Source organism: Sprattus sprattus (genome assembly GCF_963457725.1).
Source record: "Sprattus sprattus genome assembly, chromosome: 7".
Lineage (NCBI taxonomy): Eukaryota > Metazoa > Chordata > Actinopteri > Clupeiformes > Clupeidae > Sprattus > Sprattus sprattus.
The window spans coordinates 19,020,952-19,048,066 of record NC_137926.1 but is presented as its reverse complement, the minus strand read 5'-3'; the positions used below and the strand labels follow the sequence as shown (position 1 = coordinate 19,048,066).

Genomic DNA, 27,115 nt, shown 5'->3' with positions numbered 1-27,115 from the left:
AGAAGCGTGATTTTTATTGTGTCTGTTCTCTCACTGTGTGTTCTGTTGCTCAGGTAGTATCTCAGGTAGGGCTGCAACAATAACCGCAACACCACCAAACCGCCGTATTAGGGAGTGTACCTCAGTGTTGAGCCCATCACCATTACTTTCATAACAGCTTTTTTTCGACTTATCTGGGAGTTTCATCCTCATGGAGCTTTTGACTTGATCTGTGGCCTTGTCTACACGTATCTAGATATTTTCAAAAACTCCACAGTCTACAGTACACATGTTTTTTTTATTAGTTTTTAGTTTTGTATCTCTCCACACAAGAATGAAAAAAATATTCTAAAATGCAGAGACCTTTCCACTGAGCATACGCATAACATTTAGCAAGCGCATCACGTCCTTGTAACACTCTGCTCCACTGACCATTAATCACTCGGAAAAAGCACAAATTAAATATGTATTGCATATATTGCATTCAAATAAATGTGAATATGACATGTAACTATAAGTGGGCTTTTCGCTAGTGATCGCAACAAATCCTCATAACTGCACATCATGGCAACATTAACAGACAAGACAGACATGCCATGCAGAATTTTTTTTTAAATTATGTTTATATTTAACTCCTTAAACTCTTTTTAGGTCAATATTGTCAAGTAAAATCAAATCAATTAAATAGAAGGGCACTAAGAGAGCACAGAACTCCGCCAAGGCCAAATGCTATTTCTCGCAACGTTAGCGAAAGTCTAACTCAATTAGTGGATCTGCCCTGTGATTTGAATCCGCTCCAAAATGATCTGGGTTCCGGGTTCTTCCTGGGCCCATGCAACATCCTTCCACAACTGCTTCATGAAAATTGGTTTCTGCATAATCCTGCTTCAGACAGACAAACAGACAAACAAACCACACTGAAAACATAACCTCCTTGGCGCTAATAATTGAACGCAGTGGGGGTTTGGTTGTGGTATTACCGCAAAACGCAAGGTGGCATTCTTTGAATATGGCGATAAGTACATTTCTATATCACTGCAGCCCTTATCTCAGGATCGGTTGTGTGTGCTCTGTAGCTGACATGTGGCCCTTCAGCCTGGGTCTCATGTGGTGCTGTGTGGAATCCTCCGGTGTCTCCTCTCAGGCTCTGGCAGCTCCCTGACGGACTCTGTCAGTGTGCTGTCTCCAGCGTGTGTTATCAGCCAGGCAACATGGCCAGCACTGTCACCCACTGAGACTGGAAGCGTCTGATGTGCTTCACATGTGCGGTTGAATGGATGTCACTGGTAGGGTAGACTGTCTCTGATGCGGTTTCAAACTGCACGTCTGAGACACAGACACCGCTGTTTTCTAACTTTATCATGCACAGAACCACATGGCGATTCCAGACCACTGTTAACGTCAGGCAGGCAGACCAGCACTGAACAGATAACAGTCACACATACCAAAACCCAGACCAGACCAGAGACATTCACTGGTTAATAACTGATAAATAACTTGATGAATTTCATCTACCAATTTACTTCTGACCAGCTGTTCAAATACTTCACTTTCACCTGAAGATCTCATGCAACATACTAAATTATCTGTGCTTTCAAGCTGCTGAATACCACGATCTGTAGATATCCTGCTCATCAGTCTCATTTTCTGGATGAGTTCACCCCAGTTCTCCCTCCTCAATCATCCTCCCTCCACACAGTCCACTAATCCCCCTAGACGGTGGAGGACTCCAGTGACCCCTCGGACTGGACACTGGCCTGCTAAAGTGCAGAGAGACTGTGACTGTGAGAGTATTCAATTCAATTCACAGTCTGTGTGTTTATCTCGGTATCTAACAGCCTCTGTGGGGATTGTGAGGATGAGAGATCAGAGGGATGATCCAGATGTTGGTGTGTGTGTGTGCTTGCGTATGTGTGTGCATGTGCGTGTGTGTGAGTGAGTGTGTGAGTGTGTGTGTGTGTGTGTGTGTGTGTGTGTGTGCGTGTGCGCGCACGTGCGCACGCATGTGTGTTTTGCTTATGTGTGTGTGTGTGCAAGACTTTGTTGTCTTCATCCTTAAACCTCTACTCTGAGAGTTCGTTTTAATTGCCCAGAGAAGAACATCCATTTAAAACGAGGAGAGAGAGAGGAGCAGTAGGCTTCATCCTGTCTGCTGATGTGTGGTGGCCTCTTGGCCTACTGAAGAATGCTGTCCAGCAGTCTGGGGAAGCTCTCTTTCTTCCGGGGGATAAACTCAGGAAGGTAGGCGTAAATCAGCTCCAGTGCATCTCTGAAGAATCTGCCTATGGAATAGTTATTTAAGAAGAAGAATGATGGACATTGACAGTATCAACTTGTTTTGATTTAATGAATCAGTTTAAGGTTGTAGTTTGCTATCAGATTGAAACATTGGCAGTCAGTCCTAGACAGTCTTAGAAAAGTCTGTTGTTATTCTCTTTATCTGTAGTGTCAATAACAATGTAGAGAATCTGTACAATGTTGACAGTCTGAGAAAGTCTGTTGTGACTGAAAATCTGTAGAATGTCTGGCAGTCTGTAGATGGTCTGTGATCGTCTGTTGTGATTCTGAAAGTCTGTACAATGTCTGTCAGTCTGTAGACTGTCTTTGAGCCCAGGTTCAGTCAGTAGTCTGATTTTGTCTCTGAATTTGTTTGCATACCTGTAAGCATGTGAGCGTGCAAATGTGTACACCTTGTTTTGCACACCTCTCTGTGGACAAGGCTGTGTCAGTAGGAATATACTGTGTCTTCCTCGCCCATGCTGGGCATGTTGCTGCTCTTTCCAGGCCACATAACTATGAGGTGTATAGGGTGACGTAACACTCTCCTGTCTAGCATTCAATAAGCTTCAATAACGCTGTGTGTTATTACAGACCCACGGCATGGTTTGAAGACCCACAGTGCAGTTTAAAGATCCACCTGCCAGTTCAAAAAACAACTACGTGGACACAGTGGTCCCATGACTGCATGGCTGCCTGATTCCCCACTGCTGGTATTGATGCAGATTGACTCAGAAGATTTCTCAAAGTGAGCAAAATCGCTTGAGCCTGTATGTGTGTGTGTGCGTTTGTGTGTGTGTGTGTGTGTGTACATGTGTGTGTCTGCATGTGTGTGTGTCTGTGTGTGTGTTTATCTCCGGACATTAGTCAGCTTGGCATCTGTAAATCCCTGCTGTCTGCCTGATGTGTCTGCTCCTAGACCACCAGAGGAAAGAGGAAAAGATCAGGGGCAAGATCCTAAGGGCTAACAGTGCAGTGCTCCCACACACACCACACGATAGCTCTACTTCATGCGTGACAGACTTTGCTCGTTGCTTGTTGCTTGTTGCTTTGCTCATTGCCCGAGGGTGACATCAGGGCCCATTGTGTTAACACAGTGTTTCAAGTTTATTGCCGGTTTCTCTGTGTTTTTGTCCTGATAATGGGCACCAGTCTGCCATGACTTCCCTCCCTCAGTGCACACGGCTTCAGAAGTAATGAAACTACTTTATTGAGCATGAGTCACACCTGGCCGCAGTACTGACTGATACAGAGTATAAATGATACAGGGTTTCATCCCACGCGGGCCCTGATCTGCCATAGCTTTGTGTGTGCAACACCTTGTGCAAACGTAATATCACTTATTAAATATGTTTAAGGGAATCTATAGCAGCATATACATGCCATACCATGCCTATTGTTATCTGTGCTGGTACAGTATATTGGACATATTTCTTGCGGCTGATATGAAGTTATCAAGCATTGGCAAACCTTCAGTAAATATTGCCTGTGGTCTGTAAGCAGTAGCTGTAGAGTGCTGGGGAGCATAAAGAGAGAGAGAGAGAGAGACCAGATAGCAGCAGACTCTTTGAGAGAGCTGCCGGATCGGTGCCATAGAGGGCCACACAGACACACACATACACACACACACACACACACACACACACACACACACACACACACACACACACACACAAACCAGAACCAGCAGCCATCCTAGGAACCTGAGCAGAGAGTGTTGAGCAGGAGAGATCGAGAGGGAATAGATGGGTGTGGGAACATACCCGGCCCAGATTGTCCAGCCACAATACCTAGTGGGAGGCCTGCATTCCGGACAACTTGGAATTCTGCAAATAATGTCTCTTTGTTGCCGTGGCGATGAAACATTATTTCCACTGGTTTCTCTGCTTGGCTCTTCAAAGACTCTTTCTCTCTGTTCTTCCCCCTTTCACCACCACAGCAGTGGAGTAATTCAACTCTCAGATACTTTAAATGAAGGAGATAAGTCACGTGACAAGTTAGAATTATTATTTCAGCGTAATTAGATTTAATTGGGTCTTCCTCTTATGTGGGAGCTCCACGGTTAACAAATATGGTGGTCTTAAAGAGTCCGTAGACGAACAGTATCCGTTGCTTCTGGGCAGATTTGAAAGTGGTCCAGACTGCCACTTTAATCATTTTCAGTGAGGACAGATTGAGGCTGGCGTCACACAGTGCTTAAGTTAGAGGAGGTGTGTGTGTGTGTGTGTGTGTGTGTGTGTGTGTGTGTGTGTGTGTGTGTGTGTGTGTGTGTGTGTGTGTGTGTGTGTGTGTGTTTGTAACTGAGTGTGTGTTGTTTTGTATATAACTGAATAGTAATGAGAGGACAGGAGTGTTTTGTGTGTTTAATGTACATTCTGCTTGGTGTGAAAGCTGAACTAAGAGAGGCCATTGGCTCAGGGAGCATAAGGCTGTTACTAGGCTGGCCTGGATTGACCAGTGGTAGTGAACCTTTAACTGCTACAACTGTCTCTCCTCCATTGTGACTTGATTGTACTGCTATCAGCGATGTAGGAGAAATACAAACACCATGAGTTCATTACAGCTTCATAACAGCAACTAATTCAACAGCACACCTCTGTCTAAATCTGTAATATCTGAGTGTATGTGTGTTTAAGAAAAAGGTATGTGTATGTGTGTGTGTGTGTGTGTGTGTGTGTGTGTGTGTGTGTGTGTGTGTGTGTGTGTGTGTGTGTGTGTGTGTGTGTGTGTGTGTGTGTGTGTGTGTGTATTAGTGCACTCTGGAGAATGACTCATACACTAGCAGCAGGAGATTGAATCAGTTGAACAAATGTTTCACTCAGGCAGAACTAACATTTGGAAGGCGAACGGATCAAAGCATCGATGTGACCGCTGCTTCCGGTCTCTCCTCTCTGCTCTCTGCACTGCTTCAGTCCTGTTCGCCTTCACCCTCGCCCCCACCCCCACACCCTCCCCCCTGGCAAATCCAATTACCCAGCACCCATCTCAAGGGGCCAGTCTGGCCACCGGCCACAAGCCACAGGCTATATAGTGTGTGTGTGTGTGTGTGTGTGTGTGTGTGTGTGTGTGTGTGTGTGTGTATGAGGAGCATGGTGTATTTTTATATTTCCACACCCAGAGGGAGAATTGTTTCAGCTGGTTTCCTCTGAGGGTGGTCTCAGTCTGAAGTGGGGATCTATGTGGCTTGCAGGAGCATCTGATTGTGCTATAGCATTGGGTCAGAGACATGCAGAGCTAAGAGGCAGTGCAGACGCACCAGGCACTCTCTGATTGGGCTCATCATCCACCAGTTAAACTCCCTCAGATGTCCCCTCTGAAGGTGAAGTACACACAAAAGATAGTGGAGGTTTGTAACTGTATCAGCATCCCAAAGTCATGTAGATGACTGGAGCCTGTAGTGAGTATGGCTACAGCTCAGGCATTCCTATCATTGCAAATATGTATGGCTCATGACCATCTGGTCCAGTTACTGAAAAATATTTTTTTTTATCCAGAGGTTGTATCATGGAGGAGACCCTACATCATTTTTTAGCCTTACTTTTAGCTATGTGACTCAATCCTGCTGGCTACGGTGTAACGATATTTGCACTGATATTAATCTCATGAGCGGGGATTGTAGCAAAGGCTCTCTATCTCCAGGTCCTGTTCTGGCCCATTTATTCTCCTGCTACGTTTTGTGCCGCTCTGCTCGCGGAGTGCTGAAGGTGATGTGAATGTAAATAGGTTTTCATGGTTTGGGTGATTTGCATACCAGCCCGTCAACGCTGATCGAATCACAGCCCCCCTGCTGGGACTCGGACTCCGGCTCCAACGCTCCTCAGAGGATGCGCTCGCTCTCCCTCATATGAACCCAGACCTGTTTCATTGATCTTTCTCTCTCTCTCTCTCTCTCTCTCTCTCTCTCTCTCTCTCTCTCTCTCTCTCTCTCTTCTCTGTCTTTCTTGCTACGCTCTGAAATGTGGAAGACATTTCCACCGAAATTAAATATTTAAAATACATGCTTTCGGGCAGAAAGACACAAATATAAAAGGAGTAAAACCCTTCCGAGACTGAGAGAGAGAGAGGAAAAAAATGGATACAAAAGGATTGTTGGGAAGTGCAAGAAACAATGTCAGTAGGTACTGTACTGTTTGGCAATATATACTGACTTTTTACAGTCCCAGGGGTGTTCATAGATCTGCCATTTTCTGTTAACTTCATCCCTATTTTAAAAAAGGAGCCAGCTTCATTGTCTAGTGCTCATTGGATATAACTCGTTTCAACTCGTCAACCGTAATTAACAAGGTCTGTCAGTCTAATGTCCACAGATTTTATTTTGTTGCACGAAAAAATATCAAATAATATGCTTTGGTGCCAAATAATAATATCATTTCATTTCCAAACTGTTCAGTACTCGATATGCAACTGTACTGCCTTGCCTTCAAAAGCTCTGTAGTAACTAGCAGTAAGTGTATGTATATGTGTGTATGCCATTGTACATTGTAGTAAATGTAAATAGTTAACTCTTACTACACATTCTACATGCAGTGTAGCCTACATGTGGAGCCCCTCTTTGTGCTGATTCAGTCACTGCGGCACAATTCCTCCTGCAGGGCTGCTGGGACTCTTACCCCTGGGGGTTTGTGCTGCTGCTGTGTGTATTTGTGTGTGTGTGTGTGTGTGTGTGTGTGTGTGTGTGTGTGTGTGTGTGTGTGTGTGTGTGTGTGTGTGTGTGTGTGTGTGTGTGTGTGTGTGTGTGTGTGTGTGTGTGTGTTTAAGGGGGAGTGGGGTGTTGTGTGCTCACTTGAGCATATCCCACAGGTAAACAGGACATGCAGATGCTGTGTCCTTATTCGCGTGGGGGATGGAGAGAGTTTACACTGCAGAAAGTAAACTCTCTGGAGAAGTTAAGCAGGTGCCTCTGCTCAAGCTGTTTAATTCTAATGGCATTAAGGACTGGAGATGGATTACTGATACCTGACACCTGACACCTTACTGTCAACATTACTGGTACCTCAAGTGACACAATATAGAGAAAGCTGGAAGAAAAGATGAGACTGTACATCAGCAACACCTGCCAGCTTGACAGAAATAAAATGTAGGGCTCTGGGTTTTTTTTCTGCCATTTTTAAATAGAAAAAAGAAATAGAATTCATGTCTCTGTGCATTAAAATGCAACACCTTTAAGAATGTATTTAGAGCTGAAGTTAGGATTATCAAGTATTAAATGTGCATTACATGCAAGAGCTTAATCAGCACAAATCAATAATGGGTAGTAGTTTCAAAAAACATAATATGGTTTCAGGTAATATGCATAAAACCGTTTAATCCAGTGTCAGCATACCCTCCTCCAGAGTCATGAAGTTTAATCCCACTTTCAGGCCTCATTAGTTCAGCATGGACACCCAGAGCCTGGGCCGCCTCAGACTTCACCTGTAATTCTCTGGGTGATTATGTGACGGCCAGGGGTTGATTAAGAGGCAGAGGGCATGCCTGGGACCCTGGCTCGCCACCAGCATGGTCTGACTCTGGCTCAGATCCGGGACGGATGTGGGACTGATCCTTCTGACTTCACACCTCCAGCAGCTTGGCTAGTTTGGCTGGGGTGTGTGCCAAACAGGCTTATCCTCACAATGTCATTAACTTTTACTCTCATGTCTGCACCACCTGCCAACACCTTTACAACTGGAAGTTCTCTAAGAGGTCTGTGCTGGATAATGGATACTGGATGAGTGAGAATTGGAGGTCGATTTTAAAAGCCTGCGTGCTGTTCTGCTTCTTTCACACACTGCATCATGATCCACATAGTTTCGTCTGTATTAAACACATGGCGTGATCATTTGACACACCTTAACCTGTCTGTCCTGTCAGAGTAATCTGATATTTCAGGTATCACAAATATTAAGCCAGTCAGGGTAAACAGATGAGAAACAGCTCATGACCCGTTTCATATCCGTGTCACATAAAAACCAACAGATATTTCTTTAAAAAAAAGGGGACGAGAAAAATGTCAGGAGGATCCTGTGGTTGGCGGCGGTGATGCAGAGGACCCTCTGGATGGCGGCGGTGATGTCAAGGACCCTCCGCTGGTGGTAGTGACATGGATGAGTCGCGGGCCGTCTCTGCCGCCACAGATTCAGCACCAGATAGAGCATGGCCTCCCACCTGGCCAACAGGTCCAGCCCGATGATGCAAGTGCCTCGTGCTAAGGGAGTACAGCAATTGCCCAACCCACTCTGCTTCTGCCTCTGCCTTGTCTTAGGCCAGGAACCTAACACAGGAACTTACGCAGGAACTAAGCTGCACAACACAAGGATCAAATGATCACACACAGTACCAGACACAAGGGATACACCACCTGACACCCGATAGGTGCTGGGAGGCTTTGCAACAGTCTCCTGTACAGATGTTCCGCTAGCCCACCCCGAACACACTACACTATTATTGTATGTGAGCTCCATGGCAACCAGATTGACGTAAATACATATATGTAATAAAAACAGACTCCTCATAAAACCTTGCAGGAGTTTAGTTCTTTACATGCCTTTTTCCGGTCTTCCTGTGGCTCTGTTGGAACAGGTTGACATTACAATTGCCCAAGGTTATGTATTCATTCACTGGCTGATAAAAATGCTGATAAAATAATCACCTGCTGTTGGCTTGAGTCACTTTTAAATAAAAAGCACCTTCGCCGTGCACCGGAAGTGAAGGCAGTTTTTCATCGGATACTCGGGTGCATGTATCTAGGCCTTTGACGTTATGCAGTGTTTATTAGCCGTTACATCTGCAACTCTTGGGGGGGAAAAGTGCTTCTCCCTTATCAGACTGTTTCTGTTGAAGATAAACAGATAAAAATAGCACTCCATTAATTCAGCCCACTTAACTGGGTGGCATGGGCCGGCTCCTTGCCTGAGCACAGGCTATTTTCAGACAGACTGATTAACTGAAAACACTTTGAGCCATCCAAAAAAACTCCTTGCAACCCCCACACCCCCACCCCGGGACCTGCTGAGGCATAGATTCCATCCAGCGCACTGAAGTATTTTTTCCATGCCGTGCATGAGGCCCTGAGAGAGGGGATGAGATAGGCGGACGGGCTGGAGCCGGAGCCACTGTGGGATGTTGGGCTGATAAGTGTGTGTGTGAGGCGATGTTCTCTCAGACCAGCTCTGCTGTCCTTACAGCGGACCCTGTCCTGATTGCATGTCTCTCAGCTGGTAGATGGCAGCTAACAGTAGCTTGGGTCTCATCCTGGCCTGGTGTGACCTAGAGCAGCTAACTGTTGCTTGGGTCTCATCCTGGCCTGGTGTGACCTAGAGCAGCTAACTGTAGCATGGGTCTGTGTGTGTGTAGGGTGTGTGTGTGTTACAGAATATGTCAGTACGATGGACCCTCTGTCTCGTGTAATCAGCAAAGGTTAGGAAGCAACAACAACAGTGCAGCAGCTAATTTGCATTAAATGACCGCCCTGAAGGATAGCCTTGGCTCCCAATCACACACAGCCTCTCATTACTCTGCCTCTGGAACCAGTGCTGATGTATCACACCTCAGACACTTTATTAAGCAGGTTTGGAAAGATCGTGCTCTCTTTTGCACTTTCCCTCTCGAGTCTGAAGATAACAACATTCATTATTTATAAAAAGTTTAATCCATAACAAATTTGATGCTGCTTGTTTCAAATCCAATTTGAGATATGTTGGAAAGACAAACTGAAATGCAGAGATGGCTCCTGGGATTGGGATCATAGCTGTGGTTTTAGAAAGAACGATATGACGGGTAGTTTACAAGGAGTTGTGACTAAGGCAGCCTTTTTCAATTTTCAACTTTTACAGCAAGTGTCCACAGTGATTCTGGTGTTCACCTATGAGCGTCTGTTGTGATGCTTTTGCAGTTATCTGAAGTGCTGAATTGGCTAGAAAAGTTTTCCCACGCTTAATGTGTTGGGCTCCAAGGCATGAAAAGAAGTGTTTAGTCCAATAATAATCCACCCTGACTGGGGCAGCGTGTGTGGGTGTGTTTGTCTGTTTATGTGTGTATATATATGGGTGTCCGTGTGTGTGAGTGTGTGTGTCTGCCTGTCTGTTTGTCTCCCTGTCAATTTATGTGTATTTATGGGTGTCCTCCGTGTCCATTTGTGTGTGTGTGTGTGTGAGTGTGAGTTAGTGTGTACATACACACACAAGTTCTATTTATAATGTCCTTGCTCAGTTACCTTCAGATGCTGAGAGTGGCATGGCTGGCATGGGTGTCCATCGACAGACTTAGCTGGAATCTGGGCGTATTTCTGGAGCAACTGTCTGGGGGTTTAGTGCCAGTGTTCGCTTTTTCCCCCCAGAAGCCTTTGCCAGGCCTAGAGGAGATAAAACAGAGAGATGTATGTGGCCTATAAAGGCTGGACCTGTCCCAGGATGCCTTTCTTGTAGCAGAGGGTGTTTCATGTGCATGCAAGCTGTGCTAGGATAAATGACCAACTTCATGAACAAGATCCAATTTGATCAGACAGTAGAGTACTGCTTTTATATATGATGAAAAAAAAATCTTACAAAGTGACTCGAAGAGAATAGAAAAATGTCTTATTGTGTGACTGTCTGTCTGTCTGTCTTTAAAAGAGTAGTTTATATCTAATTGAATGTATCATATTTTGCAACTATTTATTAGTAAAGGTGCTATGCAGCATGAGCTCCTCTTTTAAGCCTCTTGTAGCCTTCATGCCAGTGGGATTCTGCAGGGCTGTGTAGCCTGCTGTACAGCTGTGTGAGCTGACAGCTGATGCCAGATTGGTATTACGACAGGCATCAGAGCACTATCTACTGTTTTAGTATCATGCCTCTCATGCTAGCCTGTCAGCAGAGCTGAGCCATGAAGATGCCCAGGTGTGTCAAGGCAAGCGCGAACTAGGGCAGAGAGACACACACACACACACACACACACACACACACACACACACACACACACAGGTTAATTTACTGTGTACGTCCTCTGCAGACTGAAAGAGGGTTGTCGGCTGAAGATGACAGATGCTCCTGGCGGCTCTGCTGCTCCTCTGCCCTGACCTCGTGTCCTCCAAAGCACAATTAAGACAGCAGGCCTCAGCCTTCGTAGGGATGCAGGCAGTGAGTGTTCACCTGGTATAAAGAAACTTTAGGCCAAACTACAGGACTCCCGTAAACACACAGACCGGCACACCCCTAGTACTGGTGACTCAGGAATAGATCTGGTGCCAGATGTGGTCCGGACATGTCTGTTGTCCTGATAACGTCTGGTTGAAGGTGAATTTCAGCAGAATGTGTATTTTTATCCGGAAGAGACAATAAAAGAATGTCACATTTACATTTCTATGACTTGCGTGGGAGATGAGAGAAGGCAACGATTCTTTTCCGAACGGCAAGGTCTTTTTCCCGAAAAAAGCCCCAGAAATATCCTGGCTGTAGCAGATACAGTTACCAGTGGGCGACTCTGCCCTGGCATATGCAGTCTGTAATGGTGTCTATTTATGAGCGTAATGGCCGACAGAGATCCAGCAGGATTAATAACCTTTTATTATGTCCATTAACCAACCGAGCTCCCCTTGGGCTGAGACATGAGGATGTGTCTCAGCTGAAGGTCTCCCGATGCCCACTCTTTCAAAAACATCCCTGAGGTTTTATTAGGTGGGTAGGACTTTGATGGTGCCAGCAGACCAACAAATGTTTGACTTTGACTCCGTTCGCGTTTGCTTTGAAGAGGCCATTTGAAGAGCAGACACTTTATTCTGATGTCATCATGCCCCTGTTTGTCCTTGGGTATGGTTGTACGCCTGTGGGAGGAAATATGTGTACAGTTCGCCTGAGAAAATACTGTCAATGAAACCTCCATGACATGACATGACATTGGCACAGAATTCCGAGCACCTCTGCCTGAAAAGGATGACTGAATGCATTATTTGCACACAAACAGAAAAAAGACGATGAGGTGTTGGTTCTGTTGATGGTCTGAAAGGGGCAGTTTGATGGAGAGATAATGGTGAGCTGAAAACAGTGTCGTTTTCTCAGCTAGCAGCCACGCGTTGAGCATGAAGGAGAGAGGGAAGAGGAAGTGAGACACCTAAGGAGAAATGGCAATAGATGAATAAACTGAGATGGGAAAAGAAGGAGGGAGGGCTGGAGAATGGCAAAGGCAGGCAGTTTCTGTTCAGATTTGATTTTGCCTTCAGGGGAGTGTGTGTGCGCGTGTGTGTGTTCGGTGTGTGAAAGAGAGAGAAAAAAAGCAAAGAGACCTTTTATCAGACATGTGAGTGTAAAACGTATGCAGAATTCCTTCAGCATATTTAAAATCTCTCTGTGCTCCTGAGCAAACATAGCCTCCTCTGATAGGCACTCTCTCTTTCCCAGCCTGGCTTCACTCCACTGTCCCCTTCTCACTGACTCAGGTCACTATCTACTGCTGTCACACACACACACACACACACACACACACACACACACACACACACACACACACACACACACACACACACACACACACACACACACACACACACACTCAAACACAAGTGCTTAAGCCAGCACACAGCCACAGTGGCAGGATCAGACAGAGGGCAGAGGCAGCGGGGCAGCACCCATTAGGATGCAGGTAAACACATTTCAACGGAGTGAAGAAGCAAAGCTAGGCAGATAATAAGCAATATAAACACATGGATGTATGGTCTTTGTCTGCTCTTTGTAGTTTTGCTGTGTCTGTTTGACAGAGTGGCATCGAGCTTGTCTGGCTGAGAGCTTAACTATTGTTTGGGTGTATGGGGCCAGGCTACGGACTTCATACTGTGTACATTGCGTGTAGTTGAGTATTGCTTAGGAGTAGGTGTAAATTAAGTGTGTACGGTACTCATATGGGTATATGGTGTGTGTGTGTGTATAAACAAATGTGTAAGTGGGCAGTTTGTGGCTGATCTTGCTGTTGTTCTGCAGCTTTTCACTGGTTGGAGTAGATGTGAAATACGACTTTTGTCCGCAGTAGATTTCGTTCTGTGAATGTGATTTCGTTCTGTGATTGTGATTTCGTTCTGTGAATGCGATTTTGTTCTGTGAATGCGACTTCATTCTGTGAATAAAGATGATAGCACCTAAGTGCAGAGTCCCCATGCTGTCACCACCTTTGCGTATCCACATAGTTTCAATGTGCTAGCGGAGTGCTGGCATGCTGTCATTCACTCGTATTCTTTTCGGGGTGGCCAGTCTGGGAACTGTATTAGAATGCCAGTCTGTGCCAACTTGTCGTGCCGCTGATGCCACCCATAGTCTCTGTCCTGCTGTCAGGCTTTACTGCAGAGCCCTGGTTGGAACACTGGGCATGTTGTCGCTCCAGTCAGTTAAGAAAAGGCACATTAGTGTTGACCAGCAGTGCTGATTTTATTTGCTGCTTTTATTTCTCTCTCCTGTCTACTCTCACCCCCTCTCGTTCTCTCTCTTTATCCATCTCTCTCACTATCTATCTATCTATATATATATCCATTTATGTGTCTACTTCTCATTTCGGTCTCATTATCTTCTCTCTCTCTTTCTGCCTCTCTCCTCCACCTCCCTTCCTCTTGGTCCTCATCCATAATAGAGTCTCTGAATGTATTTATCTGAAAGGTTTGGGCCGTGTGGGCTTGATGGCTGATTATGGAAATGATTCACGCCACGCCGCTGTCCTCGCCGGATGCTCTTAGCAGCCAGTGGCCACTGTAATCAAGCACTCCCACTGAGATCCCGGCACCTTTTCACTCTCTCTCTTTCTCTCTGTTTCTCTCTCTCTCCCTCTCTCTCTCTCTCTTTCTCTCTCTTGTTCTGCATGAGTGACAGGCACCTCTCAGCTTGTCCAGTGAGCAGCAACGGCCGAGGCGCTGTGCTCCGCACCACTCCCGCATTTTAATGCCTCATCTGGGCACTTTAAATAGTACTGACCTTTGGCTAAAACACGCCCACTCGCCAAAACAAGAGCCTTTCCAGCAATCTGTTTTGGCGCAGTCATCTGAAAAGCAAGCGAGCCAGCTGTCTGCAGCCAGCCATTGGGGAAACAAATGTTGCTCTTGAGGAAAGAGGTCGGGGCGAGGGGGGAGGGGGAGGGAGGTGCTGTGGGGGTGTTCTTTTTTAGTAATGGAGCTCTTCGGGTCTGGAGATGCTGTCAGGGTGATGGATAGGTCACGGGAGAGCATGTCACTCATCACAGCACTGACTGTATTGAGGGCTGAATTACTTTTTCTTCAAGGTACAGCGTTTTTCTTTTTTTTTTCTTCCACTGGAGCGATCCATCCTCTTCTGCACATTCTCATGTTCTGGACTTGTGTGCCATTCCACCTTGGTTAAGAACGTGCTTGTAGTGAAGAGGCAATCACGCCTCTCACCGAAAAACAGACCTCTTCAGACAATGATTGAGATCAGAGCTGTCAGGAGCGGCGCCACAAGCGCCACACTCATTCCGTGGTTCTCCCTCACGTGGACTTATGCACATGGCAGCCAGCGGCTCCGGAACCTCTCAAGGTTCCGGAACTTCGCTCACGAGGTGACACGGTCGGCTTTGTGATTTGCGGGGGCAGCCCTGTGTGCTTTCTGCGGCTAGCTTGTTTCAAGGATACGGGCTGACCTTGCAGAGGGTAGCTATGGCTGCGTGCAGAGGTCACCAGCTGAACATCTAATCCTATTTCTATGGCCGTGCAGTGGCCTTGGTGATGAGTTCAGCTTTCCTGAACAAGAACTCTCTCACATGTTCCAACGACCTCTGCAGTGTGTCTGTGTCATACACCTTCAGTTCATCTCTGTAGCAAACACAAACACACAGATATAGATCATTGTATGTATACACATAGATTCAGACACTTATCCACACGCATGTAGTATGTCTCTCGCATATACAATGGTTAATGTATCCTTTAAAATGACTGAAACGACTTCCATACATGTGGTCATTTGAAAACTCATTTGACGACATTTTAAACCTAAAGAGGGTTTGTATATCAGGGACAGAGACAGTGTATACAGAGGTAAAGCATGCTAAGCACTGAAGTAAGCCATGAATGGGTGAAGTAGCTGAAGTGACAGGTGTTTCTCAACACCCTGTCCAGCTATGCCACTGTCAGCCTTCAAAGCATTCTGGCCCTCACTGAAAGTGTTGGACACGGAAACAATACCCTTGCCTTCTATTTGAACCACTGGGATTCTATTTAAAACACAGATCTGTGTTTAAGAGTATGCCAAGTGTAAAGATAAAGACACACACACACACACACACACACACGCTCGGGTACACGCACACTCACAAGCGCACGCACACGCACAAGCACACGCACATGCACACGCACAAGCGCACGCACACACACACACACACACACACACACACACACACACACTGGAGGTCATATGTACAGTGCTCCATTTCTTTGAATGGAAACGGGCTTCTTCGGAACCCACGGTCTCTGCGGATGTCATGCCATAATACCCCGGTGTTTATCCGGCAAGAGAAATACACTGATTTTATCTGCACTAAATCAGCTCAGCCCACTCAGATACGCTTCACCAGAAGGCAAAATCTCCCCTTCCCCATCCCACCCACACTAGGGCTAAAGGCGGCCCCGTTACCATGGCATCTGTGTTTATATGAATTCCATTTTCCCTCCATCGAGCCGTCAGTCTTTCAGCAGCTATACAGTGGAAGGGAAGGAGAGCAGCACAAACAGAATGACTTCTGGGCACAGGCAGTCATGTCACACACATGCTAATTTACTGCTCAGAGAAGGTGTGTGTGTGTGTGTGAGGGCATGGAGTGTTCCAAGTAACCTATGGCCTTGCCAGCTGAATGCTGTTTTCGAGTTGAGCTTCAGGTGCATTCAGAAGTTATTCTGAGAAGAGCCTGTTTAAGTAGTGTTTTATGGATGTTATTGCATAGATGGTTCCTTGAGCCTAGTTACAATGTAAAGCAGACTGAATTCCGAGAGAAAACCAGAGCGTCTGCTGCCTGAGGGCCAACACTTGACACGGGCGGCAGGTATGGTATAGACATTAGACCTATACGCCGTGGAAATGATCTCATAGTTGAAGCAAAACGAACATTATAATACAAAGCGTCATCAAATGAACAACATGCCAGCACACAAACACAGCAACCAAAACTAGTGAAAGTAAAAACGAGCGAGAGTTAGTGGTTTAACTTACCATTTGGGATTTGCTTTCACAGACATTAGCAAATGGGACAAAACAATACTGAGCTATTGATTCTATGAAACATTGTCCTATGCATGAAGAACAAGAACACCCTCTGTTGCTGATAGTGTTGGGGGGCTCAGTCAGTGCCACTTTGTTTGTTTCCCATTTACAGAGCCAGGACTGTGTATGAACACTGGATTTATTTTCATCGCACACACAGGACGGGCAGCTAGGGGACCGTGAGAAGAAACTTTCTGAATTTGACCAATAATGTCCTGCATTAGAACCACTTACTGCATCTTTAATGTGTGTGTGCAGCGCATGTGTCATTCAAATGCAAACGAGCAACAACAGACCTCACCACCTGCTCTGCTGTCTGTGTCACCAGGGTGGTGTAGTGCAGAACAAGCTTGCTGTTGATTTTAAAACAAAGCACGTACCTCTGAAATGCTGCGTCTGTCTTAAGTCTCAAAACTAAGTGTAAATTGATGATGTATGTTTTGATGTTGTTCAATTCAATTTAATTTTATTCAATTACATTTTATTTATATATCACCGAAACAATACAAGTGTCTCAAGGCACTTGAAATGTCGTTTTAATGTTAGATAAAATGCCTGTCAGACGCTTACATCCCACAAGTGTTACATTGTGTTCTGTAAGTTAGGGTGGACTGAGTATGCATGTATTCTCTCTGCTCTATTTCCACCCTTGAAAGGTTGCATTTGAACATTTATAACAGTATTACATTATATTGCAGCAATCTAACATTATACATTGTTTTGTCATGGCTGGCACAGTGTTTTGGCTTTGTGTGGAGGCCGCTGTGACACTCTGGTGTTGCGGGTTGGCTGTCATAGGTTTTCTCCCTGCGCTGTTCTGCTGGTATGCTGTGCTGAAGCGCTCGAGCTGGCCTATGTTAAGAGACTGAGAGAGGTTGCATTCTGCACACATATGGGAAAGCCACAAACTCCTCCCTAAAATGTGCTGCCCTCCTACAGGTCCTCCACAAACTCACACACACACACACAAACACACACACACACGCACTCACACACACACTCACTCACACTCACACACACACACTATAAGCAATGACCCTGAGGGACAGAGGAATGACCACATGGCTAATTTTACCCCCCTCTCCTCACCCTGTTGTGTGTGGGTTTGTTCTCTCTCCGCAGCCATAACCAGAGAACGTCGACGTACTGGCACCCCGTGACGGGACAGCTCTCGCCCGAGAACGCTGAGTTCCTGCTGCAGGATCTGTGAGTACCCTGAGACTCGTTTGTTGTGGCAGAAGTGCTGTTCGCCACCCACATTGTTTGGCTTGTTTTACGTAATGCAGCATAGTGGCTCTGACAGGTAAGACAAGGGCTTTGAAGCCCCATGGGATCAAACAGCATAGAGGAAGCTTATATTACAACTGTAGATGTGATGTACTCCAATTAGGGGGAAGAGTTTCTGGCAGTCTCTTGAGGATAATGATTGGCTCTAGTAATGTTAATAGACCCAAGGCATGGGGTCACGATCATTGTGATGTTGATTGATGATGAAAACTAATTGTTATGTAACTTCTATGCACGTAATGTGATCATTAGACCGCATGGAATCCACAGTGCATTTAATGTAGTGCCTAGTTCATGATGTGTTTCCATAAATAACCAATGTGCAGAGAGAGAAATAAATAACCAATGTGGAGAGAGAAGCTGTTTTTATTAATTACATTGTTGTGCACTTGCCCTTAATTTCACACCCTCCAGCAAAGATGCACTGGTATGGACCTGTCTTGTTGAAGTGCACTTTCCTTCAATGCTTTTGTAAGGTCTTCAAGTATAGTTAAATATTGGAACTAAAACAGCAGCACAATATATAACAGCTGGTTAAACAAGCAAAAAACGAACCCACTCTGCTGCTCATAAGAGGCGCATATGCGAGAGATATTTCATTTGAAATGATTCCGAGGCCGAATTAAAGCCTTCCCTCCTGGGAGAGGTGGGCAGCTGGATGTGTCTCTGATGCTCCCTGGCTGCACATTCGTAGAACAAACATGGTGTAACCAAACTCTTTATAATTCTGTGCCAAATGAAGGCTGCTTCACAACTCAGTTCCTCAGAGTTGAATGAGGCTCTGAAGCACGTATCATACAAAGAGGAAGGAGAAGAAAAAGAGGAAGAAGATGGCAGCGGCTACAGTGGAAATGTTATACCCATATCCTCTGTCAATCATACATACCAAATCAGTCCAAGCACTTTTTTCACCAAAAGTTTAGATGCGACTTTTAAATGTTTAAGAGGCACTTTGGGTCTTTTGTTGGCTTGATTTTTCGTGTGCGAGGGTTTGTTCCCCGAGCCGGATTTCATTAAATCTATATCAGCACGATTCTTTGAAGAAACCTTCAAAGGCAGATGTTGCCTCATGTTGCACACTTGGGAGGAGGATGTCTGCTCTTCTACTGAGCTGTGCTTTTACTATAATACCCAGGAGACTACTGTGTGTGTGTGTGTGTGTGTGTGTGTGTGTGTGCGTGTGCGTGTGCGTGTGCGTGTGCGTGTGCGTGTGCGTGTGCGTGTGCGTGTGCGTGTGCGTGTGCGTGTGAGTGTGTGTGTGTGTGTGAGGGGCCAGGTGGTGATCAGGGCTCTGACTCTTACCCCAGAGGCTGAGGAGGCCGTCTTGAGATGGTCCTGCCAGTAGTTGATGGATTCATCTCATTAGCAGCTCTCTCTTTCTCTCTCTCTATTTATACATATAAAGAGAGAGACAGAAAGAGGTAGGGAGAGAGAGAGAGAGCGAGAGACAAACACACAGAGCCAGAAAGAGAGAGAAAGTGAGACAGTGGATTAGTATGCCCAGATGAGGCCCGTGTTTAATGTGTCACATGCACTCAATGCCCTTCTAGCATTGACAGCGACAACAGTAGAAAGGCCATATTCTTCAGCCTGCTAATGAAGGTGCAAAAGACTGCAGCAGACTAGATGCTGATGTGCGCTACTCTGACCAGATCCAAAATATCTTTTTATAGAGGAACTACTGAGACACTGTACGTGAGTCTCACCTGGTTTCAGTACATATTCTCTCACTTCTCACAGTGTTTGACTGATAGGCATATCTCAGAGTGAGAATGCGTGGGAGTCATGGCAATTAGCTAGTGTTCCAATGTGGAGCTTAATGGTTAGTCAGTGGTTGGCGAGGTTTTTCCAGCTCTGAGTGGGCTTCTGCACTGTGTTGGTCTCAGTGGGGAGGTGATGTCATACCTGCGTCGCCTCTCCCTTGGTGGCTGGACATTGCTGCCACTTTGCTTTTGAGGCTGGTTTTGTTAGGCTTGGTCTCCTGTGGCACCTCGTTCTCTCTAGTCACTTGGTTGCTTCTGAGTCAGCCTGTCTGGGAACACGTTCACACTTCGGCCGTCACATTGAGTTGAAGTTTCTCCGGGGCACCTGGGGGCTGGTTGTCAGGCAGCGGTTGGACCTGTTTTGTTCGAAAGACTGAACAACTTGGTAGGAACAGATGCAGAGTCTTAGCAGGTCTTAGCAAGGTCATGTTAGCCCGCCAGCTCCTGAAAGCTTGTTTGTAATTTGTAAAAAATCTCTTCATGCAGTAAACCTGAATGGGCCATCTCAACAGGTGAATACACTTTGAGAACTTCTATGTAGATCCTCAGTTCTGCAACTTTTGTGCTCTTGCATTGGCTGATAGATTTTAGCACTCCTATGCTAACAATAGTTATGTGATGTCATTGTCAATCTTTATGGAGCATCAGCATAAGCAACAGATTTAGGCCTGATTTGGACCAGATAAGTTTGATCCAACCCTGAATCACCTGTCTGTGTGTGGGTCTGTGTGTGGGTGACTGTGTGTGTGTGTGTGTGTGTGTGTGTGCGTGTGTGCGTGTGTGCGTGTGTGCGCGTGTGTGTGTGTGTGTGTGCGTGTGTGTGCGCGTGTGCGTGTGTGCGTGTGTGTGTGTGTGTGTGTGTGTGTGTGTGTGTGTGTGTGTAATGAGAGTAGAGGTAAGCGGAGGTGAAGCAGCATGAGAGCCCCCCCTTGGGTATAAGTCCACTCAGGGATGAGGGAGGTAGTACTATTGTCCCACCCACAGCTGCTCAGCTCTCCCTGCCCTGCCGTGAACCACACACTCTGCAGACTGTCACACTCCTCTAGTTTTAATTAAATGAATTACGGTAACATGGAAGCTGCCCAGACCTTTCTTGTCAACATCTTTGCCGATCTAATTTGCTTTGATCACATTACATACTGTAGGTTCACTTGTATAATGTATGCAGTTGTGATGCTAGGGATGTAGTTTTTTAGGGCTTTAGGGCATTTTTAGGGCTTTTTGTTTTTGTTTCTGCTTTGACAAGGTTTTGTAGTGATCGAGTTGTCAAGTAAAATGACCCCCTCCGACCCATTGCAGTATTATTTTTCTGTCTGAGTTTTAATCCATTTAATTTGCTCCCTGGCAGCAGGTCACCTGCCCTCTTTTGTGCAGACTAATAGATAGCCAGTCGGGGAAAAGGCTTGATGGTGTTTTCGTTACGAGCTTCGTCTGCACAATACAGAGGGCTCATTTTGGGAAGCCCGTCAGCACGAGACAGTCACAGACAACAATTTGAACAGATCCTGTCCATTCAGGACCAGGCCATCTCCAAAACCAGCCGCTGTCTGCGAAGCAACCTGCGCTCTGTCAAAACATACAGCCTTTCATGAATGATTATTGAAGCCCTGTTCAACTTGAGCGGCCGGAGGGTGACAAACAGGTCACAGGCCTCCAGGCTTCCTCTTCGGAGAGCATCCTGCTCTCTCAGTGTTTGTGCGGATCTGTTGTTGAGTTAGTGGTTAAGCTAATTACAGCCGACCTCTGAGGTGCTTGATTGTGTCCAGATGGGAGGAGGGCTTCCTTAAGCCTCTCATCAAGCCCTGCCAATCTCTCCCCCTTCCCCTCCGTCTGCGCCCTTGGAACCGCATTCCTCACCCCCCCTCACCCCCCAAAGTCTAATTATTGAGCTAAATATGGACGCAGGGCCCAGAGTAGTCGTTTAAGGGAAGGATCTGTCATCTCCCTCTCACATTAAAGGGCCGATAAGGCAGTGGGCCGGAGAAGAGAGGAGAGGCTGAGATCAGACGCTGGAAACTCCAGAGCACCGTTGGGAAGAAAGGCAGCTCTTCAGAACACAACTCAAGGCCGTCTCAAGGCTTCGTCATGAGGAAGGAGAGGGGCTGTCTCAGCTCGACTCCCACACAGCGAGCGCTGTTGTCTTGCAGCGTCAGGGCTAACGGACCACATTTGGGCAGCCGGGTTTCGGGCTGGTAACCGGAGGGTGGCCGGTTCGATCCCTGACCAGTAGGAAAAATGTGGGCGGGGGAAGTGGTAGAGCACTGCTCTCCCATGCCCACATCCACGGCTGAAGTGCCCTTGAGCAAGGCACCTAACCCTAATCACTGCTCCCCGGGCGCTCAAAAGCAGCTCACTGCTCCGGGTTAGTATGCTTCACTGTGTGTATCACTACCCTGGATGGGTAAAATGTAGAGATAAAATTCAGAGCGTGTGTGTGTCTCTATCTCTGCCATAAACATAGTCACTAGTCACTAGGGCTCATTTCCATTCCATTTGCATTTCCATCCATTCCATTTGGATTCCGGTTCCTAATTGGGAGCCTGATCGGTTCATGAGTTAAATGCTGTCCTCACATGCTTACACAGATTTCACTCTGCTAGGCTCATGCCCACACAGATGTCTTTTGTGGATGTCATTTGTAGGTGAAGCTCGAACAACTCAGATTACAGCAGAAAAGTAATTATCCTGGACTTTTCCTGCTTTTCCTGTTTCTATAGGTTCTTAGCATGTATCCCCACAGGGCTTGGCTTAGTCTATCCGTCCTCATGCATGGAACTGGCCTCAACTCTGAGAGGATACATGATATGATGATGATGTCATCCATGATTCTAGAACCTGACCCTAGTGTGCTTGGCGAGGCTCAGCTTTGCTCTGTGTGGGTCGTACAGCTGGAGGAGGGTCCAAGGGGCTAATCCCTGATCAGCCTGTCACCTCCAGCACGTCTTCAGTCCCATGTGCACATGCTTCAGACCCCCACTACACCCCACCCCTTCCTCCTCCTCCTCCTCCTCCTCCTTCTCCCCCTCTTTCATCCATCTCCCCACCTGGATTAAGGAGACTGAAGCTCTCTTTAAGAAGGGCCATGGCTGTTTCTACTTTCAGTCTTTGCGATATCTGCCAGACATTGCTGAGGGTGTTTTATGAGTCTGTGGTGGCCAGTGCTCTCCTGATTGCTGCTTGTGTGCTTGGGCAGCGGGGTGAGGGTAGCAGACGACAACAGACTCAGCGTGATATGTTTCTGATCCACAAGGCCAGTGCACATTGTTGGGTTGGAGCTGGACTCTGGCAGCAGTGTTAGAGAGGAGGATGCTGTCTTCCTGGACAATGCCGCCCACCCAGACTCATTCTACCAAGAATCACCACAGGAAGTCAGTCCTGCCTGTGGCCATCAGGCTTTTCAACTCCCACAGAGGAGTCATTGACTGAGTCAATAGACTGACCCTCGGACTTATTTCAGCAGCTTCCATCATTATCTATCCTTTATAGAGTGAATTGTGCAATACTAATATACTGTAACTATGATTATCTTGTGCAATAATTCAGCTATGCAGTACTCTGGTGTATGTTTTGACTGCACTACTACTGCATTTATATTGTATATTTTTACTAATATTCTCTTTCTATTCTTGCATTTTAACATATTCCTTAGATTTTATTCTCAGATTTATTTTTATAAAGATTTATACTTTATGGTTATGTATATTTATAATCTAGAACTGTAACAAGACCTAGCTTTCTGATTTTAAGTATTTTATCTGATTTTTACCTCATGGCCCTCTCCTCACATACATTCACGCACACGCACACGCGCACACAAACACACACACACACACAAACACACACACACACACACACACACGCGCACACACACACACACACACACACATACACACACACACACACACACACACACACACACACACACACACACACACACACACACACACAGGTTTCAGCTGCCAACTAGTAAGGCATTCCACACACCACAGTCACACAGATCCGAGAAGGGGTCATAACAGCACAAATAAACATGTGTGTGTGTGTGTTTGTGTGTGTGTGTGTGCTGCTATGACACACGGGCCACAGGCCAGTATGACCCCTTCTCGGATCTGTGTGACTGAATGTTCTGTGGTGTTTGGAATGCCTAAGTAGTTGTCAGCTGATACCTGTGTGTGTTTGTGAGTGTGTGTGTGTGTGTGTGTGTGTGTGTGTGTGTGTGTGTGTGTGTGTGTGTGTGTGTGTCTGTCTGTCTGTCTGTCTGTCTGTCTGTCTGTCTGTCTGTCTGTCTGTCTGTCTGTGTCTGTCTGTCTGTCTGTCTGTCTGTCTGTCTGTCTGTCTGTCTGTCTGTCTGTCTGTCTGTCTGTCTGTCTGTCTGTCTGTCTGTCTGTCTGTCTGTCTGTCTGTCTGTCTGTGTGTGTGTCTGTGTCTGTGTGTGTGCTGTTATGACACACAGTGCACGGGCAAGCATGACCCCCTCTCGGATCTGTGTGACTGAATGTACAGTGGTGTGTGGAATGCCTTACTAGATGTCAGCTGATACCTGTTAGTAGCTAGAGGAGAGAAAGCAAGAAGAGGGCTCAGGTGAGAGGGAACACAAAGGCGCTTTTGGCCTCAGGTGATTGAGCAGACACCTGTGCTCGCTGCTGACTTTGCAAAGTCACACAAAGGCCACTCCCAGGGTTGTCTCATTCTCTTTCATGTTCTCTCTTACACTATCTTTCTCTCTCTTCCTCTCTTCTCTCACTCTCATTCATTGACTTCCACCCCTTCCTCCCTCACTCGCTCTCCCTCTGTTTGCCTCTGTAGCTGTTCCTGTTCTTCTTTATCTGTTCTTGATTTCTCTCTATCCTAATATTTTACTCTACCAAACACACAAACACACACCCACACACACACACACACACACACACACACAAACACACACACACACCCCATGTTAAGTGGTGTATCTGCAGTGAAGAGGATTCCTGTGAAGTGTAACACAGTGGGCATCTCTACCCCTTGCAGCCCCCCAGTGACGGTGCGCATGTCCGCTGTGCAGCCTCACCAAACGGACCCCCACCCTCCCAGTGAGGTCACCGAAGCCCCCTCTGCCATAACCGAGCCCCCTGCCTCTGGGAACCACACCTCCAAGGTGAGACAAAAAGCTCCTCTTTTACTTTTAATTTATTTGATGTTGGAGAAGAACTTGTGTATCAAGAATCAGTGGGTGGAAGAAGAGGAATTTAGAAATGAATGTTAGAAGTAAATGAGTTTCACATTAGCTTTCATAAAGTACGTTACGTGAGAGGCATCTGTTTTGTTCCGATACATGATTTACTGAACACAGATGCTTTATTGTCTATTTCTTTGTCAGGGACAATGAGAAAATGTGTGCTAAACCGCATCCCAAATTAGCATTCTGTTTGTGTACAGTTTCTATTTTCCCATGCATAGTTATACTCCAGAGCATAGCAGCCCTGCTATTCTATTGTTATATGGCATTGCAGAGAAGGCACAGTCAGCTTTTTCCCCTGACAGTTAGCCAAACTCATACACCCCTCCCGTATGTGTTCACCCCACAGTCTCCTCCCCTGAATTTGCACTGCCCCAGCTACGTCAATATTGACAGTCTGATGTATATTTCATATGGGCCATATCTAAAACCTTGATCTCTTAAGCTAAATGAAACTTTTCATTTCACTGTGAAGGGAAGTTTGGGGTTATTAAAGAAGGGTTTTAAAGTCATTTCAGGGCTTTCGCCACATTCGTTGTCATGCAGTTTTTCTGCTTTGACGCAGAGTGAAGTGAGTGTAGTGAAGGGGTTACCAGTGAAAGTGCTCCCCTTTAAAGCATTTATCCTGGCCGTGTCCTGACGCACGTCACGGTCCTCTCGGTCAGTTAGGTCCCAGACGGCCTGTGGCAGGCAGTGATTGATTTGGACTCTGACGGACTTTGGAGTCTCATGAGGTGACCGTTATACTACTAGGACCTGAGAAGAGAGATACCTGCTTTATTGTAGTTGTAATTCTTGTAGCAACAGAGACAGAGTATAAGGACTTAACTCAGATGCATTCTCAGAATGCTATTTTTGCACAGAATCTGTAGAGAAATGAGCAGAAGTCGAAAGAATGTGATGTAGGACTCATCCAGTGTGTGTTTAACACCCACACATGGCTGTAAGCCCTCACTGTAAACACAGCAGAATGAAATGGGGAGTCGGCTTGACAGGGATCCCGAGGCGTAACTTTGATCACGCTTCGTTAGTCCTCGTCGGTGTAATTAGTGTTTGTCTCCACCCTGGAGAGACCAGAAAAAACAACAGCCTTTCCCACTTATGCTAGTCTGAAACAGAAGACTTTTCCTCAGAAATATGTGTACATATAAAAATATGCCTGCACCAGGATAAACAAATGCAGACACACAGGGATTGCATGTAATAAATACTGTATGTGGTACAATATCAGAAAAAAATTGATGGACAGTGATGTAATTTTATGTATGGCCATTGATATTCCTTCGGTCCTTCTTAAAAGCTTCTGGTACTTCTAGTCCTTAGGTGAATATGTTTAGTGAGCTTTTTGTTGCCCTTTTAAGTTGAATGCACTCATCTTGTGGGTCAGGCATTGAATATGCTGGAAAGCAGGAAGCGGCATTGACAAAGTGTTACATGACAGACCTCGGACCTTAACAACTCTATGGCTAAAGGTTCATTCTGGTTGATGTGATGATTCATTTCTGCTCTTTGGTTGTCAACGGCTTTGTGCGGTCAGAGTCCATGAAATATTAGTAGGATTCACTAAACCGCCTTTGATGAGCATTGTGTGTAAAGGTTGAACCAAGTTTAGCTCACACCAACGCTCTCCTCTCACTAGTGGTGCCACCCACTCCGCTACCTTTCCACTGTGATTGCTGCCATGAATGAATGAATGAATAAATGAACTGATGAATGAATGGATGGATGGATGAAAAATGAATAAATGGATCAGTGTGATTGCTGCCATTAATGAATGAATGAATGAATGAATGAACTGATGAATGAATGGATGGATGGATGAAATATGAATGAATGGTATAACTATCTGTCTGTGTTGTAGAGCTTCAGATCCTCCAGCCGTGTATACAGCTTTGGTAAGCGGGAGCAGTCTATCAAGAGGAATCCAAACGTTCCTGTGGTGGTCCGGGGATGGCTTTACAAACAGGTGAGACAAACAGAAGCAAATGTACACACAAACACTCACATACACATAAATAGATTTCACAGTCATAAATGCTTGTATACACATTCATTCATGCAAACACACCATATTATTTACACACACACACACAAACACATACAAACACACACACACACACACACACACACACACACACACACACACACACACACACACACACACACACACACACACACATACAGAGAACACCCCTTGTTTTGTGGGGATCAATCCACAAACACATGTTCAGCATGAGGAACATGTTCTGACCAGTTAAATGGGAATGAAATGGACTGAGACTGGATTGGTGGGTAACAGTGATGGACATCCATTCCATGAGCAGATGTATGATTTTCATGTCCTAACCTTGGCGTGTCTGTCTTTGAAATCTGTATAGTTCTTCTGACCCTTTATA

General features: G+C 45.9%; 1 protein-coding gene across 1 annotated transcript in view; it reads left to right on the top strand.

Moving 5' to 3' along the window:
• plekha7a (pleckstrin homology domain containing, family A member 7a) overlaps positions 1-27,115 on the top strand; it is a gene marked incomplete at its 5' end in the record, with an annotated part of 74,070 nt that overhangs the window by 23,876 nt on the left and 23,079 nt on the right. Inside the window, 3 exons of the mRNA XM_080841663.1 lie at positions 17,577-17,660; positions 24,512-24,638; positions 26,581-26,685. Coding sequence (XP_080697789.1) covers positions 17,577-17,660; positions 24,512-24,638; positions 26,581-26,685 — 316 coding nt within the window. The remainder of the gene's footprint in view (positions 1-17,576; positions 17,661-24,511; positions 24,639-26,580; positions 26,686-27,115) is intronic.